General features: G+C 35.4%; 1 protein-coding gene across 4 annotated transcripts in view; it reads left to right on the top strand.

Moving 5' to 3' along the window:
• The window catches only part of SORCS1 (sortilin related VPS10 domain containing receptor 1), a 287,180-nt gene that overhangs the window by 156,240 nt on the left and 110,170 nt on the right, over nucleotides 1-20,770 (top strand). For all 4 annotated transcript variants that reach the window (XM_027460308.3, XM_072039771.1, XM_072039770.1 and 1 more), the window contains exon 4: nucleotides 18,270-18,428. In XM_027460308.3, the coding sequence (XP_027316109.3) occupies nucleotides 18,270-18,428 (159 nt within the window). The remainder of the gene's footprint in view (nucleotides 1-18,269; nucleotides 18,429-20,770) is intronic.

The following is a 20,770-nucleotide window of genomic DNA, read 5'->3' as shown; positions in this document are numbered from 1 at the left end:
ATAAATAAATAAAATAAAAAAGCTAGTTTTGCTCTCATTGATGAAACTACAGACTGGGAGATGAAGATAGAAAGGTAGAGCCTCAGTTGATTCAAGCTGTAATAATGCCATTAGATTCTAATAATGCTTCATTAGCCTTAGTAGGCTTTTGCACCAGCTGAGGTTCTCTTATAAAAATTGTTTTTCTGCCTGTATTGGTCTAATTGATCATACTGTTTGTGGTGGTATGTGAAGACAAACCAAGAAAGCTGATTCTTTGCTTTAAATGTTTTAAATGTAGACTAGACCATGGACCGAAGATGGAATAATAATAAAACCCTAGAAGACAGATGTACATGTATTCATTTAATCACTTTTATTTAAATCCTTTGAGGAAATAACTTGACTTAGAAGTGGGCAAGTTGCACAGAAAGAAAATGGAAAATATTTTCAATGAGGAGAAGCATCAATAAGTCTAGAAGGAGCAGCAGTAGGATAAGTATGCCCTTCTTTCTGCACTGCCATCTGCCTTGGACGTTGTATGGTATGTGCAAGGAGGGGAATGAGGCATAGCCCACTATTTGTTCATTACTATTTTATCCCTCGTGTGCTTTCAAGATCTCGATATGACCCAGAACAGCCTTGAGGCATGTGTGTCTGAATAGGGTTAGGAAGTCAACTATGAAAAAACAGTTTCTCTTTCTCTTTGTCAGCTAAACAAAAATCACCTTGCTTAATGTGAACTTCATGCATTAAAACTGTTTAGATATTGGAGGTGGTCTGTGTCTCTGTAGTTCCATTTGGGACCTGGCATTATGGTAATCAGAGGGTAATAGCATAACAAAGATAGCTGCAACCTAAATCTACATGTATATATGAAAAAACATCTAAGGGTGTTAGAGAGTGACTCCACATAGTAATCCAATCATTGTACCAAAACTCCGTTAATAATGAAAATGAGTGTTTTGTGTTAATGCTTAACAGACTGCACTGAATTCCCTTAACAAAAAACAATGCAGAAAGTAAAGAGAATTATTTATTGTTGGGGATTGAATTCTTTACAGGCACATTTGGTATGGATAATTTGAGTTCATCAAGTGCAGCAACAAAAATAAAAAGCCAGCCCAACAACTTGCAAGCAGATGCTAATTCCCCAATTGTTCATGCAACGTGGAACATAATTTGAAGTGATTATGAAATTAATGCATTAATACAAAAAATACTTTGGAGAGAAGCAAATCAAATAAATCTGCATAGAAAGAACTAGCTGTAAAAATAATTTCCTGAAGATCTGCTTTATTCTCAGTCAGAGGGAAAAATTAAAACTCAAATAAGAAGAAATTCAAAAGAATATTTCAGAGTTACCAAGTAAGAAACAAAAATAAAGCAAAGCATACAGCTTTGCTGTGTACATACGTAGAGGCTGTTTTGGAATTAAATGGTATGGGCAATGTCATATCAGTTGAATGTTTGGAAAAGGAGGGCTGCTGTGTGAGTAAAGGAGAATTTCCAACATTGTGAGCATGCCTCCTTATTAAAAACAACTGTGAGAAGGACAGGGAACTCAAAGCCTGAAAGTAGGTAGATGGTAGAACATAACCATGTACCACAGAAGACACTTTATACTGAAGGGTGAGAACAAAATGGAGAACTAAAGTTTTCCATCAAGGCTAGGAGACACTGTGCTGTCTTTGCAGTTTTTGTTTTCTAAATGTGTTTGTGTCCTTTACTGTAGTTAACAAAGAGAAGACATACTCTACACCATCCTTATTGACAGTCCAGAGCCTGAGTTGACCTTTCTCATATTTGACTAACTTTGTATGTAGAATCTTTGATTTGTCCTTATCAGCCTTGAAATTGACTTCAGTGGCACAAGACGGGATCAGCATGCTGCTTGAAGTGTTTGTTCTGATTTATCGAACCTAATTGTTAAAACTAAAGGAGATTTCTGTTTTAACTCTGCACAGCACAACCCCACATCCTCCAGGTTTCAGGATGTATTCCTTCACTTCTCATGACCCTTTTATCGTTGCCAGGTGGTATTAATACAGGAAAGAGGTGAGCAATGGAGAGCAGGAAATCCTTTCCTTTGTTGAGCCTAGAGTATTTTCTGTTCAGTACCTTTATCTTTTGCTTTCTTTCACCACAGTTGGTGAAATTCTTTCTATTTTTCTTCACTACTTAGTTTTGATGACCATTGCTGGGTGTGAGAATCTATACTGACCCATATCCTCAAGAAAGAACTTCATCCTTGCTGAAATCCAGGACCTGCATTCATTATTTTCTGTCTCAGCACATGAAAATTGAGGTAGCAGAACCAAGAGTATCATGCCAAAGTTTATATTGATCCAGCAAATGTATGCTGAGCTATCACCACCTGTTGCATAGATATGTGTTGAAAGAGAGATAATTACTTGAAAGCAATTCTGTTTAAATCTAGTGTAAAAATATCACTGGGAACTATTACATTGTGTAGCTATCTACCAAGAGAAAAGAGGTAACAGTGCAGAAATTGTGGTGCCAACTCTCCTGATTTTATCAGCAGCCTTATGATATAAAGTGTCATTTCTAAAGGTGTCAGCTGATAGAGCCAATTTAAGTTGGGAAGTTTTTGTTTGTTTTCCAAAATAATGTTCCTAGACCTCAGTGTTCCACAGGAAAGATTTTAAAAGCTTTGCAAATATTGCATAATGAAACGTCCTCTCTCCTCCCCCCAAATACCCCAAGGTTAAACAAATCCTAAATTTTATTAGTTTTTTATTAATGACTCTCTGAAGCTAGTTTTATGTTTTTCAGGTACTGAAAATACTGATTCATTATAAATCATAGGAAAAAATATAAATAGAAAACTTTCTTCTGTTAGCTGAAAAATAACATCTCATTTTTCAGAAAAAAAAAAAGTAAACTTACTGCCTTTTCACTGTATATGTTTAATTTTTTCTTTCATACAAGTTCCCTAGAATTTCAGGAAAAAAGAAGTCTGAATTGTGAATTACTTTTTATCAAAATACTGGTAACTATTGTAAGAAATTGTATTTATTTATTTATTTATTTACTTTTACTTTTTTTTTTTCCCCCTTCTACCACCCAGGACATGTATCTCAGGGAACAACTAAACACTCCAAATTTTGTCTTGCTATACTTTTTACTAACGTTATTTCACCCTTACTTTCAGAACAGCAAAGCAAAAGACTAAAGGATGTTGTATTTGCCTCAGACAGGTATAACGCCACCAGTGTGGTTTTGATTTTGTTTTGTATCTTTTTTTTTTTTCCACATTTATTCACAAATAGGTACTCTTCAAAGATGTTTCTTGGTTTGTTGTAGTTTGTGTTTCTGATGTTGTTGTTTTTATTTCTTAATGTGTCTCCCTCCCCCCAACTCTATCTCAAATTACTTTTAAAAGGTATTTCTGGGATCCAGTGGTTCATTAGCACTCTTCTTGCTGAGGCTCCAGCCCCCACCTGAGAAGTTAAGTTGCTTTGGATAAAATCAGCCAGGTTTATTGAACAATTTTAGCTAGTGGATTTAAATTGAAATGAGGTAAAAGCATTGTAAGGACCTTGCACAGAGAAACGGAGATGACCAGGTACAGGGTATTTGGGACCAGCATGGCACCTCTGTCCAAAGTCTGAGGTGCAGACTGTTCTGTGATGTCTCCTCCCAATGATTTCTTCACTTTGGGTATGCTAGACAGCACAGACAAGAGCAAGAGCCTCTGAATTATTAAATACCACAGTGCTGCACAGGTGCCAGGACTGGCCAGAGGCAAATGGCATGGCTTGAAACAGTTGGCTATTAAACAAAGTGTTTAGTGAATTGACCATCTGTCCAAGCTTGGCATAACTGGGCTATAACAGAGACCATCAGCAGATGATCAACATCGCAATTTAAAATTGTTTACTGTGTTAACATTTTTTAAAATTCATGGCTGCAGCTCATCACTGTTCCCATCTCTTCTCTTGCTTTTCTCAAATATCCCTGACACAAGGAAATGTATTCCACATAATGGAATTGAATTTAATAGAGGCAGAGTGAAGGCCAGGTAGAGTTGAAACAGATCTCTAGTTATTATTGCATGCACTGACATGACGCTGGGGATGCAAGAGGTCTGTCTGTGCCAAAAAGTTTGAGGTGAGGCCATGGTCCTGTTGCCTCCCCTACTTCTCTCAATGGTTCTCATTCATGGAATGATGAGAGAGAGAATTTATTCTTCTGCTTCTGGGGCTAAAAAGTGTACACTTTCCTTACCAATCAGTCCCTTTATCCTCATTCCAATAGTCAGTCTAGTGTTACTGTTCCTCTGATTGCACCTCCTTTTTCCTACTTCTTGCTGTCTAATATAATACTTGTGTGAGTGGTAACTCTTTCTTATAGTGATATAATTACCCTTAATGCAGTATTTGTTATGGAGCATATATAGTCTTGGGACAGAGACTGAGTATAGAGACTAACTGAAGACAGTGAGCCACCTGAAATCACCTGCCCCAAGATGAAAACCTTAGTGAAGGGTGGTATAAAACTGTGTGTGTGTGTGTGGGGGGGGGGGGGGGGGGGAAAGAGGTACATACAGGTACATACAAGATTAATATCGTGAGGCTTCCTTTATTCACTTGAGCCAGCTTTATTCGCTTTGTACTTGTCTTCCTGTATGCTTGATAAAAGATTCATGCAAAGATGTAAGTGTTTATGAGGCCTAATAAAAATAAACAGACCAGTAACTCCTGAAATGATGAATATCTCAGGCCATGTAAAACCCTAATTCCCTGTAGATGGAAGTTGAAACCCCCTGTGCGGCTGTCTGACCATCCATATTCACTATGAGATTTTACACTATTAGAGATTTTTTCTGCTCAAGGCTATCCTTGTTTATACCCCGATAATGGGGTACACCTCACTATGTATATTCAGTGAACCTGTGTATATAAGCTTTACTGCCCAGGGTGACCAGTCACCCATGCTTTTTTTAGGCTGTTTTCAATGCCGTTCAGGGGGAAGTTTTCAAAACACTTGAATTTCAAGTGCATCATAAGGGTTATCAGAAAAAAAATATGAAAGACGATCACTTGGATAATGAGTTTGTTTATCACTAACACTTCAGGGAAAAATCAGTGTCACTCCTTTCCCTATCCCCTGTGGTAACATCTGCTTAGGTTACCATACTTTTAGGCCAAGAGTCATTGCTTGCTTTCAGTATGATTAACAACACTTAGGGTCCAGTGTTTGGGGCTGGAAGATGCTATTGTTTGTTATACACTTACAGTGCAAGTGGCTTCTTTCATGCTATGACACTGATTAAATAGAAGAGTTTGTCCAAGTCATTTTCCCTCTTGATATATACATTTTCTTTCTCTACCACAAAGTTGGTGTGAAGATTAGCTAATTAATCTCATGAGATTCTTTAATGAAAGAAATGCCTTACTGAGCAGCAGAACAAAGTACTGGCAATATGAATGAACACAACTCATTCCAAATCTCTACAAAGCTGAGGTTTCTTTTCTTCTCTAAGGAAGGTGCTGTAAGACTGTCTCAGTATACAAAAACGATTTTTTTGCTCTTCACTACAATACAGAACATCTGTTGCAAAGGAACAAACGATTAATAATTGAAACTAGATTGCACTTTCCAAAATAAAGTGACTATACTAGCTTCACTTTCCTGATATGTTGTTGTCTTTCTTTCTTCTCAAAATACACTTATCAAATACAATTGTTGAATATGAGTCAGATCTTATTTTAGAATAGAATTTTCTACTGTATTTCATTTAAGTTTTAAGGAATAGATTTTCAAACTGTTTTCAGTGATGAAGCTTTTTTATGTTAAGCATATGTAAAAGAAGAGAAAGCAGTGCATAATAATAATGAAACATGAACGACGAGATTTAATTTCAAGTCAGGCTACTAAATTAGACCTAAATGGGCTGTGGAATGAAGAGACAAGAATCTAGAATTTGATTTGAGGGAGATTTGAAAATAACGAGAAGCTTAATCTTTCCATGTTCCTTTCGTCTGAACTGATTGCTCCTGGAGCTAATGTTTACACTGTGTGATTACGAACTGAGCCTGGTGAATTCTATTTTCAGCACTGCTGCAGGACCAGAGGGGGTGAAATTAACCTCAGTCTTTTGGACTTGCACAGTACTACCACACTACTTGAGCCCTCTGTAAGCCTCACTTGCCTTTAAGCAGTACTATGTTCACTCATACAGCTTTGACAAGCAAGGGCAGATCTTTATGTTTTTGAAGTCCGCATCCATCAGTTTGATTTCTTCTAAAACACAGCTGAAAGGACAAACCTCAGCTCACCAACGTGTGTGTTCTGAAATTTCTTAGTTAAGATTGAGAGCCTGCCATCTTTACTCCACTTCATCTAAAGATACTCTGCTATGACTTCCCATTTCCTACAGAAATCATCCCTATGGATAAGAAAAAGGGCTTTCATCAAAGGTCTCTTGGAGGACAGAGTTTCAAACATGGCTCAGCTCTCCTAACTGTTGAAAAAATAAAATTCTTATTTTTGTTTTTGGTTTTCAGTGTGCGTACCATGGTCACTTGAGATCCAGAAATTCCATCTAAAGAGTTTGTGAGAGGCATTTAAAGAAAAGCAAGCTTACTTCAAGGACCTCACATTATGTGGACAGGGCTACACACATTCAAGTTAGGATGTACAAATCAAATCAACATTGCAACTGACTGATATAGATGAAGCATAAATACAAAGAGCATTTAGAAATGTTTGTCAGAGCCTGAAAGGAGATTAAAATTTGAAAAGGAAAAAAAAAAAAAGCACAAAACTCGTAGTCTGTACTATAAAATCTATTGTACCTCTCAGATTTTAGAACAGAAAATTCCCAAGGGATGTGACTGAAGTCTTCCCTGTGTGGACATTGGACAGAAGGTCTAAACATGTGGTCAAGGTAATTGTGTTTTCTCATGTCTCAAAATCATGACAGTGTAACACTAAAGGGTTACCTCATTCCCTAGAAGAATGTAATCTAGTAAGAGTACCACCACCACATCAGAAACACAACTATTGGAAGTGATAGGGGCATAGTAAAGATGGTGGTGTATATTTTAATGTAAAAGGTAGCCCAAAAGATTTTCTTACTTTAAACCAGATAGCACACGTTGTATTGGAACTCTAATTTAGCTTCTTCATATAAAGCAATAAAATGTAATACAGCACTGAAACTATTTGTAAAAAGCAATCTCAGAGTAAAATCAAGTTAGCTATTATGACAAAGAAACACGAGTACAATTTCTCTCAAAGTTTCGTGTCTGATGGGAAGTAAGTAGAGATTTATCTTTTGTGAATATGTGCATGAATCAGTGACAAAAGAGTAAGATGACATTTTTGTCTCTTAAGTCTAGACTATGTAACTCATTAATAAAATAGGTGCAGTTTTGAGGGTTTGATCTCTTCGTTATCATAACATGAGAACAAGTCTAAATATGAAGGGCTGTTTAAAATTAAACCTTTTCTTTATGTATGACCAGAAAAAGAGACCAATACTTAGGAAAAGACAAATGTCAAGAAAACTGGTTTTGCTTTTATAAAAAATGAATATTCAGGTCAGACCATGAATGAAGTGGTTAACTTTTCACAAAGGTTCTATTTGATTTGTTTGCAAAGCACAAATAAATCGCCTGAGGAAAGCATTTACTAAGCTAAGATGGACCTTTAAGTTAAAAAGAATATAAAATGGAAGATGTTCCCATTTATTCTAAAACTGACTGATATTTAAAATAAGGTTAACACCAAATGGAAACTAAACAGTTTCAAATTGGGTGTGCCTGAAGAGTTTATGGAAGCTACATCCTTTAAGTCATTTAAAACTTGACAAAACTCTGAGCCTCTATCTGTACCTTTGAAGCTGGCTCAGTATGGAGCAGGAGTTTGGAGTAAATCACCTCCACAGGTCTTTACCTAACTAAATTAAATCACATAAATTATGAATCACTTTAGAATTCTACACAGAATAAAAGTAGCTCTGAAACATCCCACAATAATGTATTAAGATAAACTAATTAAATATTTTCTTTATTGTTTTTAGTATTGTATTTCCATTTTTTGTATGAGTAAGGGTGATGCAAATGGGTTTCCTTCCTTTTCACAGTCCTGATTAAGACACTAGTTCTATTAAAACAAGAGGACAAAATGTAGAATCTTTATGTTCATTTAATTCTTGAGTAATAGAAGAGGAAGCTGCATTTAAAAAAGCTAAGATTTAAGAAGTGATGGTAATCTTCAGGGAATCCTCTCATATAATCTTTTTTGCTCTTTTATTTAAAAGGTACTGGCAAAGGCTATATATTTTAAGAATTTACTCTAGTTTTTGGGATTGCAGCCCACTCTTGGGAATGTGAAAGTTGTGGTTTTCCTCTGTTCACAGTCAGCTCACAAGCAGTGACTCAGCAGCACACACCAAAAATATAGCATCTTCAACTTTAATGTAAAAAGGAGTAGTTGAATCTTTTCAGGTCTTGTCCAACGTGAGGTACTTTTGAGAATGGGGCTTCTGCCAAAACTTGACCACAGACAGAAAAGGCTGTGGGAAGCAATCCGTTCACTTGATGAATGTCCCCAAGCTGATGAGCTGTGAATAATGAACCAGGCTGTGTGGGGGTGCACTGCCCTCTTTTGGATTTTGATAGAAACAGGATCAACCTAATTCCAGTTGGCGCTTCAGATGTTTTCTGAACTGAAATTCAAAGCAAGGATTGGTTGTCATTGTACAGTCTTCTCTCTTGGACAAAGTCTTCTTACCCACACCTCTGAATTTTCATCATATCTCCTCTGTCATCAGGTAGGATGAAATGGAGAGGAACTTAGTCATATCTCCACTGATGTTGCAGCCTCATGTTTGCTTTTCATGAGTCTATACTACACCAACCCAACTCTATAACTCTTTTTTTTTTTTTTTTTTTTTTATTAAAATTCAGATGACATATGGAGAAAGTGGGATTAAAAAACTGGGATTAGTCACAGTAGAGAAAATTGAGCAACAATAACAGCAATAGTTCATTAGTACAATTAGTACAGTAATACTGATTTTGGTTTGCTTTTTTATTTATTTCTAAGATAGAGAAGGACATTAGTATTTATTCACTATCATTCATACCACAGTCATGTATTAATGAAAATCTAATATTGTATACCATGTTTGAAAAAGAAACATTGAAATGTTAACTAGCTATTAATATTATGATTATCATTGAAAAATCATAACAATAGTTGTAATTTGAGAAGCGTTTCTAAATGTGAAAAAAAAAAGTTTTTGTTTCACTTAAAATATTTAGGTATTGAGAGAATTATGACTTTTATTAGAAACTGTTAGTTATTTCAGTCAATATGAAAATGGGAAACAGTGGGCTGCAATGATCTTTTATTGGCTTAGAAGAAAATGATTTTTTTAACACTCAGTTGTTAATAGAGTGCTTTTTAAAAGTATTAAAACATGTCCATTTAAACAAATCTGGGTAGGACTGAAAATATTGTGCTCAAGCAAATATGGACTAAGATATAAACAGCAGAGATTTAGCTTATGATATAAAACTCTGTGGCCATAGTTTTCTTAAATTCCATAACGAAAGGAAGACATTTTGTTCAGCCAAGGTAGCCACCAGTGATCTGCAAGGGTCTTTCTCAGCGAATAGGGTAACATAGAGGCTCTAGTCTCTAAAAGTGTAATTTAAAATGTATATTTTCAAGGACAGCTGGTGGAGGTTTCCATTCATTGCATAAATGGATATTCATTTGAAACAGGTGAAATATATGTATTTTTAAGTTTTTTTTTTTTTTTTCTTTATTTCTTTTCTGGGTAATGTGTGTGGTATGGATCGGTAGCATTTCAATGTTCTTTGCTTAGCCACTTAGAAGAATCTGCTGCTAGAAAATAAGTAAAAATATCTCACTTTTTTTTTCTTAAATTTATTCTAAAACTTCTAAACAGAACACTTAAGGCAGAATAGCTATTAAATAGCTATTCTAGCTACTAACAAATTTATGTATTTTGTGACTTCCACACATACAACAACATATACAACCACATGTATATGTACAACCTGTACATATACAACAACATGTATATACAACCTGTTTTCAGACTATGTGCCGAACAAGGAGACAGACATATTCCCAAAGGGAAAATTTTCTTACAAAATGTGTCTTTTTCCTTTAGAGAATATTTTGGACTTTCGCTAAATAATGGTATTACACTGTAAAACTGAAGAGGAAAACAAAAATTTTTGGATGTGACTATTTCTGTTACCGTCTGCAGCTTCGATAAGGGGGAGTTACAAAGTGTTTCTTTTATTTTTTGGATGTTGTTGTTGACACTTGCGTTCACTCTTGCTGTCTCATAAAACAACCCCTGAGGATTCCCACACCTAATAAAAAAATAGAAATTTTATTGGCTGCTTTGCTTTGCTGTCACTTTTGGCCTGTAGTGGACTCCTTCACTAATACAGAACAGGTAAATAGATTCATTTTTTCAGTCACTAGCCAGCTTTTTATTTCAAGCCACATTCATCAAGATGCCAAATACAATTCTCAGCAGTTCTTCTACTAGGAACTCTGTACAATCCCAGCTTTCAAAAATATTGGCAGGTGATAATTTTTCCTCTCTTAAGTGATAGCCCTTTGCCATCTAGTATTCTGCTGACAAGAGATGTATTATCACTCAATGAGCATTAAATCTTTCATGTGTGCAAACAAGAATTCACCATCTGAACCTTTCACCACATCATATCTCTTGCCTATAAAAAGCCAAGATTTGAGGAAGATGGTAATATCTGACCAGTTATGGACTTCCCGTGTGTTCTTGGGGGAAACAATGTCAGCATTTTCACTGTTCTGATCTTGATTGAGGTTGAAGCTAAATTACACTATCTAGTGATCATGAGCATAGTTTTATTTCGAGGAGACTTGGAGTATGTTAGCCTCCATCTCAGTGAAGTGCAGACTGATAGTATGAAGTTGAATTACGTCTTTTTATGAATAAGAACATCTGTATTCTTAAGTCACTGGGTTATAGAGCAAAATAACTCACCCACAAACCTTTTATTTGTATTAATGTGGTCATTTAAACTTATTCTGAGACTACTCCAAACCAGTTCATCATTCAAAAACATTTTTTTTTCTTCAAAGAGTTGAAAAGTATAATTCTTTCACTTAAGTCTTTTATTTCCCTGCAGAATTGCTGCACTTTCTGAGTTAACAAGAATTTCTGGCAATAAAGCACTTCACAGTACCCTGATTGAATTATAGGTGTATAATTTTAATGGTGTCTTAATGAAATTGCTCAGCAACTAACCTTGTCTTTTTTTTGGCATTAGAGACAGCTTCAAAACTGTCAGCTCTAGCTCATTTCATGTTTTCATTTAGCTGTTAGCAAATTTATTTAAAACAAAGACTTGGGCCAAATTTTGGTGGCATTACTAATGAGTACAGTTCTACAGCAGTTGATGTTAATCTATGAATAAATCTTACTAAATTTTGCAGAGGCTTCAGTCTACTCTTTCTCTGTTAATATCCAAATGAATGCTTGAATTACTTCTTTTTCGTAATTTTGTCCCTAATTTATTTGCTCTTGCAACTACTTACTGCTTCTAGCAACTCAGTCCTGTAAAAGGAATTGGTCTAATTTGCATTACAGTGGTGTTGCATTTATTTCAGAATGTCATGACCAAAGTAGTTCATTTCTTTGGCCTGTTTAATTCACTTTTTATTCTAGGCCGTGAAAAAGTTTAAACAATGAACTAGTTCGATTATTTAAAAGCAGGGTGCATTGCTTTGAAATTCACGTGCAAATTGGTGAATCTGGAGAATCAGGTTCTCTATTTACACAATCTTCATGCCTTGTAAATGACAACCCAAATTCAGAAGTAAAGATGAAAAGTGGCAGAAATTACATTTCATTGTGCTGGGACTCCATTGCACTGATGCTTTTGCAATCAAGTGCCATGTTTTTTAAACCAACAAACAAAAAAAATTTCTAAGATTATGTAACTGGCATGTAGAGGAGCTGGAAAAAAAATGCAAATATTTAAAGCATTCAAGTAGGGAATGTCCTGATTTGTTGAAATTGCACAGCTCTGTTCCTCTTTGCTGATTCACTCCTCTGTTTTCCTGTGAGTAATGTTACTTGTTCCACGTGGATACAACTGTTAGGTCTGTGCATGAAGTATGTAAGAGGTGAAGACTGTGAAGGATCTTTTAGTAGATTTAACCTGTATCTTTTCATATATCAGAACTGAATGAAAGACCACCTCGAATCCCTGGAATATAGTTGGATTTTTCTGTACTGTTCTGTTTGACTGATATGATGCTCTTTCCTATAAAACATTAGGAAAAAAACTTGATCCAAGAGAAATATGAGGTAATAAAATAGGTAAAGGTTGAGAGGAGTTCTGGACTTGGTTTTACTAAGCTGCTGAATCTGGCTTTCAGGGCAGTTGTACACAGATCACAGTTCCATCTCTAAAAGCATAACAGGACCTCTTGCAAAACATTCCTGGGTTCCTTTGTAAGGACAGCAGAAATATACATAGTTTTCAAGTGCAGTCTGTCATTATCAGAGTTAGCACCAAAAAAAGGTGAAAATTGTGGGGTGTTTAAGATCCATAAATTATGTTTTATGTTCATTTGTCACCTCTAGGAAAAGCAAATAAATTTTCTCCCTTTTCAGGGGGTGGATGATTAATGGGTGCCTGCATTTGGTTGCAAAAGCCCGTGTTGACTTTATTGACTTATTTTACAGAGAAAAAAACTAATCCATCTGAAGTATCAGGAAATGCAGTGTGTGCTTGCTGTGCCTGGTGTGAGTAAGCAGATTCTGATCATTGCTGAGCACTGATCTGAACAGAGAACAATTACTTCTGTTGGGGAGAAGTGAAGTCTTGACTGACTTCACTCTTCATTTAGTTCAGCATAAGACAATAAACCAAAACAGAGGCACTGTAAGGTTGGTCTCCCTTTAGTATGGGATATTCCTAAAAGTAAGAGGAAAAGAAATATTACTTGTTACTCCTGAATTAATCACTTTATTTTATAATGGTAGAATCAGTTTAAAAGCTGTCAAAATAAAAAGTATGGGCCCAATTCTTTGCATACAAGTTGCATGCATAGATCAGCCCACCAGCTCTGACAATGTTATTATCATTTATAATTTTTATTCTCTCTCCAATGTTGTCTATGAGAACAGCCATGATAAATCAGGATTAATCTTTACCAGTTACACTTTCCTCTCTGTTGAGAGGGAAGTGTCAGATCAAGGCCAGTATATAATATTTTACTATATATTTTTCCAGCATCCAACAATCTGTAGCTCAGATTCCTGAGCCAATATTGTCATTGTTTTTGTTTGTGTGTTTGTTTGTTTTTTGAATTGATGGATATTTTCTCCAAGAACATATCTGTTAATGACTTCCATGTTTTAACCAAATAAGAATCCTGGAACTGCCTGTGTTTTGTATCTCTGTTGTAAAGTTTCATTTGATGCTTATGAGTTTTGTGTTATGACAGAGTGAATAATTGTTCTCTAAGTATTTCCAGGCCATTCATAGTTTTCTAGACCTTGGTCAAATTGCCTCTCATTTATCTTCTTTGGAAGGTTGGAAGTGTGTTTATTTGGTGCTTGTATGAAAAATGTTTCATTTCTTTCTTTGAACACCCTTCTTACTTTGCTGTGTCTTCTACTATAGCCTTTTATTTTAAGATGGAGGTTGAGAACAGCAGCCAATGTTTAAGATGTGGGAAAACTTTGCAGTGATCTAAGAGGATTATTATCATGCTGTTTAATTGCTTTCTGATAATTTCTACTACTGTATCTGAGTGTTTTTGACAGAATCTGAGGAAGGAGCTTGCGTTTTCACAGTTCTCTACACTGAAACCCCAACAAATCTCTCCTGAAAGAAAACAGTTATGTAGAGATTATTTTTCTCTCTGTTACTTTGGGATTGTCTTTCTCCATTTTTTCCCCTCCTATATATCATCACTGAATTTCACCTGTCATGCTCAGGTACTGAACATAGTGAAATCCTTTTACAGCTCTCTGTAGATGGCTTTTTATTATTATTTTTATTATATCACATATAATAATGTTACATGTAATATATAGTATATATAATTATATAAATATCATATATTATAATATATATTATATATATTATAATATATTATTATACTATATAGTATAATAATATATTATTTATTTATTTATTTTTATTATGAGTACCTTACTGCTATCAGCAAACTGGATCACCCCTTTCTCCTTCCTTCTATCCAAATCATTAACAGATGCATTCAACAGCACAAAACATAAGGAAAATTCCAAATGAATGCTTCTCTCAACTGTAGAAATGGAAATATTTTCCCTAACCTTTATTTCTAATCTTCTAACAATTATGGAATGGTCTTTTTATCCTATAACAGTTTCAGATCTTTAAGAGACTTTTGCAAGTCTCAGACTTCAAAAATCCTATGACTTCATCAGCCAGGTTGTCTTTCCCTACTCATTCTGTGATGCTCTCTAGGTACCTGGATAGATTTAATGTGATTTTATTGTGCAACAACCTCCATGATGTCCAGAATACGTTTCTCCAGAAACCGGTATTAGCTGGGAAAGCAGTGATATGTTGCAGAATCAGAGCAACAAGATAGTTCCTACTTTGAGGAGTTTGCATTTTAGGTAATCCAGTATGTTTTCTACAGTGAAGTGGGAAGTTTAAAAGTAGTTTCCTTCTAATCTCCTTTTTGAGATATTCTTAGATATTACAAACTTAATTAGATATTTGACTTCTAAAGTTAGATTCTTTGTGCTACTTTTGTTTTTATTTTTCATGCTTTCCTATGCAGCATGTTTGTGTCCACTTTTTATTTTCTGTATAAGCAACTTAATCAAGTAAATGGGTAATAGGCTACTTCAAAGTAGAAATTGGCTTCATTTATTTGAAAGGAAAGTCTAAAATGTATTTACTATGTAATTCTTACACTGCAACACAAACATTAAAATTAATTGTACTTTCTCTCTTTTCTCATTTATGTTCCAGACAACCTAGAAAATAAAACTACTGTGGTTGCATCTACTTTAGCACGTAGTGAAAGTAGATTTGTAGAATGAAGCAGTTGATGCTGAGATGACACAATATGGGCATTTTATACTTTAGACTAGTGCTAACTGGATACTCTGGGCTAAATGTCTAGTAGTAGCTGGAGCACATTAAGTGCACTCCTGAAATATATTCTGGTTTAGTTTAATTGAAAGGGAATTCAGTTCTGGTGCCCTGAGATCACTCTGTGGAATGAGCTAGAACATAGTATAAATGGGTTTTCTGTAGAAATTTCCTCTGAAAATTTGAGGGATTAATTTCAGAAGTACAATACTGTTCTGATCTGAAAGGTTCATACAGATACATATACATGTTGTTTCCCCTTCATTCTGACAGTTTTTTAATTCAGATGTAAATTTCTGCTTCTCATCCAACAAATGCTAACTTTTGGACTTGTAACTCTGATTATTTATATGCAGATATCTGGTATTTAAATTTGCTTTTCTTATCTTGTAAGTAACAGGGGACTCTGACTGTGATGTGGGTCGTAACTGCTTAGTCACTTCTAGCTTGTTTCATTTTAGGACATCTTTGCAAAGTGATTGGCAATGCTTGGTACAACAGTGGAACAGAGAACGCAGTCCCAGCACTGAAAGTTGGTCTCATAGTTAACAATCAGACTAGTGGCTGGAGAGTCATCTGTCAACTCAGTCCCTCTTTTCTGACTCTCTGTATGCCCTTGCATAAATCTTCAGCAGTTCTGCACAGTCCCGCTGCATGTACAATGCTGTTGCTGTCAGCATGTGTAATAAAAAAGATGTGTCTTGAAACACTTCATATGCACAGACAGGCTGGTCATTGCAGTGCAATGGTCAAGACTTCTGGAGACTGCAGGTACCTGAGAACACAGTAGTAATATCCCAGGGTGTAGTTAGCAGATTAAAGCCTAAGTCAGCAGTGCTGGCAAATCTTGTTGGGTGCTTAACTTTTATTGATCGAATGAGGAATTAGGTGTTTCAGTGCCTCAGCAGTTTGTCCCTCAATTCCCCTTCTATAAAATGGAGATAAGAGGACTTTCACACTTCAGAGGAATGGCATGACAGAAAATGTGTTAAGGCTTTGATGTTCTTGGATGTGGCAGTGATGAGGTCAGATGAGTTGCTTATGCAGGTAGAAAGAGGTATGTGAGACTAGAGTGGATCTTGATTAACAACTTGCCTTAGAGACAAAATCCAAAGTCAATGAAAAGTCTCTTATTAACTTCAGAGAGCTGGGATCAAGGCCATTGATTTGTGCTTATTTCTGCTCTAGTTGCTATAGTCCAAATTAATGCTGTGCTGTGATATTTCCAAATACTAACATAAACAAAATCCACTTATGAAGGGAGATATACAAATAAAAAAATCACAATTTCTGAATCAGAGTATGCAATTGATAAACATTAACCATAGAAATATTGTCCCAGAAATTTGTCTGTTAAGAAAAAAGAACTAGCTGATAAAAATGACAATTAAGTTTTGGCTTGAGAAGCTGGATAGGTTACTTAGTGAAAATAGATGGTCTATATATTGATGCTTTGATTATTAATGCTTTCTGCGTAGTTTCTATCACACAATCTTCACTGTAGAAACACATCAATTATATGCTTGATATATTTTAAAGTGTTAAATGAAAATAAGAATGTTTAATTCTAACAGTGCGTGTTTTCATCATAAGATTTTAAAAGTAGACCACAAATACAGGTGATAGTGCCTTTATGTTGGCATGGGAACATTTATTTTAAATTAAAGATACAGTGTGGCTAGGCAATGTAACTGGTCTAAGATCATTCAGGTTCTTACATTTTGGGGAGTTTGAAGTAATATCCTAAACTTCCAAGTCACAGGCCACATTGTTATGCTACTATCAAGGGATTTTCTAGACATAGATAAAAGCATCTGGTAGCTATCCAGTAATGAAGGACATGTGTGTATTTACATCTTCACATACAATTCTTTATAATCTGTGTATACCAAGACTTACGGTGTCCTATAATTCATAGGTAATTAATTGTTATACCTAACACTGCCTGCCTAATTAAGGAGAAAGAAATAAAATGTGTGTTTGTGCAATGTCAAAACCCAAATAGGAATTTGCTCTGAGAAATTCCAGGTGGGGGTCCTTTCATTTTGGGCTTGTCTAAAGATAGATTAGTGTTTGCCACAGATTAGTGTTTGCAACAGCAACACCAGTATTTAAAAATGAAATAAAATGAAATTAAAATGATGCTAATGATTCAATGCTTTAATACCTGCTCAGGCAAATATTCAGAACTTTTCATGTTCGTCATTCACAGTGCCTCATTCACACTCCTTAGGGGTATTACTTTGTTGCTTGCTGAAATACTGAAATGATTTCTTTGTACTGCTCAAAGCTGTGTATTCTCTCTCATGCAGAGAAACATGAGAAAACTTTCTCATTATTCTCTCTGATTCATCAGCAATGCAGTCCAATTAATACCATAGTTAATGGGGAGAAGTAGCTACTATAACTGAAAACCATAGATCTTCTGTCATCCCTGACCTAACACTCTCGGACAAAGTGAGAAAACAACTTTTCTCTGCAGAGATTATTTTTGATACACTAGTGAATCTGTAATTCACAGCACCATAGAAACTAGAGATGGAAAGAATCCAGCACGTTATCAAATGTGTTCTTCTGCCAAAGCAAGATTGCTTCTTGTAGACAGCCAGATTATAACATTTCAGGCAATGAAACTGTCATTTTCTCTAAAAATTCTGCCACAGTCTAACAAACCTCACCATTAGAGATCATTTTGTGTGTGTCTCTGTCCTCCCCACCCTTCTTTTTTTTTCTTTTTTTTTTTTCTTATTAACACCTTATTTTTCATCTGCTTCTCCAACAGATGATTCAAAAAGACCCTAGCAGCCTACTGTGGTTACTTAATAACTTATTTTCACTCTTGAATTGCAAATCTCATGCTTGATTTTTCTGATAATTTCAGCATAGACTTCATTTGGGTCTGTTTTAACCTAGTGATGGTTATTTTACCTATTTGATTGTATCTTATGTGCATATGTATATATTTTAAATATACTGTTTTCCTTATTTAAGGGTTGGCTTTGCTTAGTTTTCATATTGGATTGAAGCAAACTGAAACAAACTGTTTATTAAGATTATCGGAAGTTCCTGTCTTTTGATTTCTCTTCACCGCTGTGTTTCCATCTTTCCCTTCCATAGATTATGCTGCTGACTGACCCAGAGGTTGAGAGCAGTTTATTGATTAGTTCTGATGAAGGTGCCACCTATCAAAAATACCGTCTGAACTTCTGCATCCACAGTCTGCTCTTCCACCCGAAGCAGGAAGATTGGATCTTAGCATATAGTCAAGATCAAAAGGTAAGAATTGTTGGTAGCATTTTGCTTTATTTGCTTAGGAACAACCTGGCATTTCTCCATCTTCCCACTTAACTGCTGCAAAGCATTCACAACAGTCTTTGGGGTAACTAAGATAGTATTTCCAGCAAGAGACATTGAGTAATCCTTGATCTGTAGGGCAAAGTAAAGGACATAGGCATCTAATGGGTTCATGGGGCCTAGCTCTCTATGACTGACTTGTCAGCCTGTATTTGTTGACCAGTCCTTTTGGCAATATCATGGGACAGGCAATGGAGAATATATCTAAGATCCTTCACGGTAAGAAAAGCAACTTGTAATTTGGTTATTTGTCCTCTTATTTAACACTTCTCTCATGCCATTCTGGTACCAGATCCAAGAACAGAATAAGAGATTGTTTGTTTCTATCTGATTGGCATATTTTCAAAGTAGAAGTGAATCAATTTCCTTTGAAGGCCAGTTCCTTCAGTATGGGTAATCCATCAGTTGAATGCTGTGAAATTTACTGATGCCAAACTTGATACACCAGAATAGGACTTGACTGTGAGAGACCTCATTGTTAACAGTTTCTGAAAATCACACGTATCAATATGCACAAGTCAGTCATTTCCTTTGAAGGACTTTATAGAGCTCAATCTGTTTAGTTTACCAAAAAACAGATTGAAAGGAAACTATGAGAGAGTTAGGGTTGTTTAACCTGGGGAATATCCCTTCCAATTCAAACCATTCTATGATTCTCTATTATTGTACATAAATATCTTCATGGAGAAGATGACACGTACAAGTAAACTTTCTGATCTAGCAAAGAAACTTGTAATGAGAATGGATGTCTATGAGTCAATTGCAGATAAACTCAACTGTGAAGCTGAGGGCCATTGGAGCAAACTGCTCTGAGAAATGGTGGATTTCAGATGTTGACTTCTTGTTGCTTTTGAGTAAAAGACAGACCAAAACAATTAGCTAAGCTCCCAACAGGGATAACACAGTGAAATGTCTTGGCATTGTTTGCAAGCCATCATACAAAGTGATTTGGATGTATCTTTTTTGTTTTACATATAATTAATCTATGAGATTCTGAATCTAATCAATAATCAAAATATCAGTTAAATTGTTCAGATAATATATTAAAGTATCAGCATAAAAGTTTGCATTCTATGATGTCTTTCAAGTTATTCATTATATAAAGATTAAAAACTTATTTTTCCTTTTGCCTAAGTTAGTTTTGTAGTTACTATTATTGTATACCTGAGAAAATAAAGGCATGAGGAAGTTAAATAATTAGCTAAGGTCACAAAATGATTTTATAGGAACTTTTGGAATAGATGTTCAGTCCTACACTTTAAGCTCAAAACCAGTACAATTCCAGCCCTGTAGCTTTATATCCTTCCAAAACTGAATGTTAGGATCATGCCTGCCTAATTCTTTCTCTAGAGTCAATTACATGCAATATTTTTCACTTACACTTACTCTTGCAGCATTTTGTGGAATGTAGTGTGGTTATTATCTGTTCCAGTGGAAGGTGCAGATAAAATGATTTCTGGGTGTGATTTCTGGTATGTAATTAGAGAAAGTCAAAATATTTTCATTCCCTTGTGGCAGTTGAATTCCCTAGAATGATATGAAAGAGAACAGAATCTTGTATATGCTGTCTTTTAGGACCCTTTGGAATGAAAGTTAATGTGTATTGGTAACAGGAGATTTATTGTGTGAAGGTCAATGACACTTCTAATGGTAAATTTGTCAAATAGAATTAGGATATAGTTGAAAATAAATTTATACTGTAGGGATAGTCAACCTGTTCAGGAAATAATTCTGAATTAGAGTCCATACAGCTAATGCTCATTTAATTTATGGTAGATGGCTACCAGCAAGTATATTGTCACCGTTCCGTAGGAAACTCCCACTCTTCTTTTACAGAATTCTTAAAAGAAAAACAAACAAACTGGATATAGGAATAAAGGACCCTTTTGTGTGTTAACCTGAATTCATGGAGTTGGTGTGGGAGGTGTGTGTACAGGGTGTTTTCAGTGAGAGGATGCATTCTGTATGTTAAATTTTCTTTGTGTTATGACGTTGACTAGCAAATTGGATAGCTGTTGGGAATTCAGTACTATAGCTGCAAGAAAAAAAATCATGTAGCACTGTATATCTGTACCAATTAGCTCTGAAATAGAATTCTAAAAGTCCTCCATATAGATATGAGTCACAGGACTGGTTTCTACTGTGAAGCCTAATGAAGATATTTTCTGACTTCAACGATCTTTGGCCAAGAACCATAGAGCATAACCAACAGGCAAGGAGTATTAATCAGCTTGGACTAAATTAAATGTAAGTCAAACTAAGGG

This window comes from Anas platyrhynchos, chromosome 6 (assembly GCF_047663525.1).
Source record: "Anas platyrhynchos isolate ZD024472 breed Pekin duck chromosome 6, IASCAAS_PekinDuck_T2T, whole genome shotgun sequence".
Lineage (NCBI taxonomy): Eukaryota > Metazoa > Chordata > Aves > Anseriformes > Anatidae > Anas > Anas platyrhynchos.
Note: the sequence above shows the minus strand (reverse complement) of the source record. Positions and strands in the feature narration are given on the sequence as shown.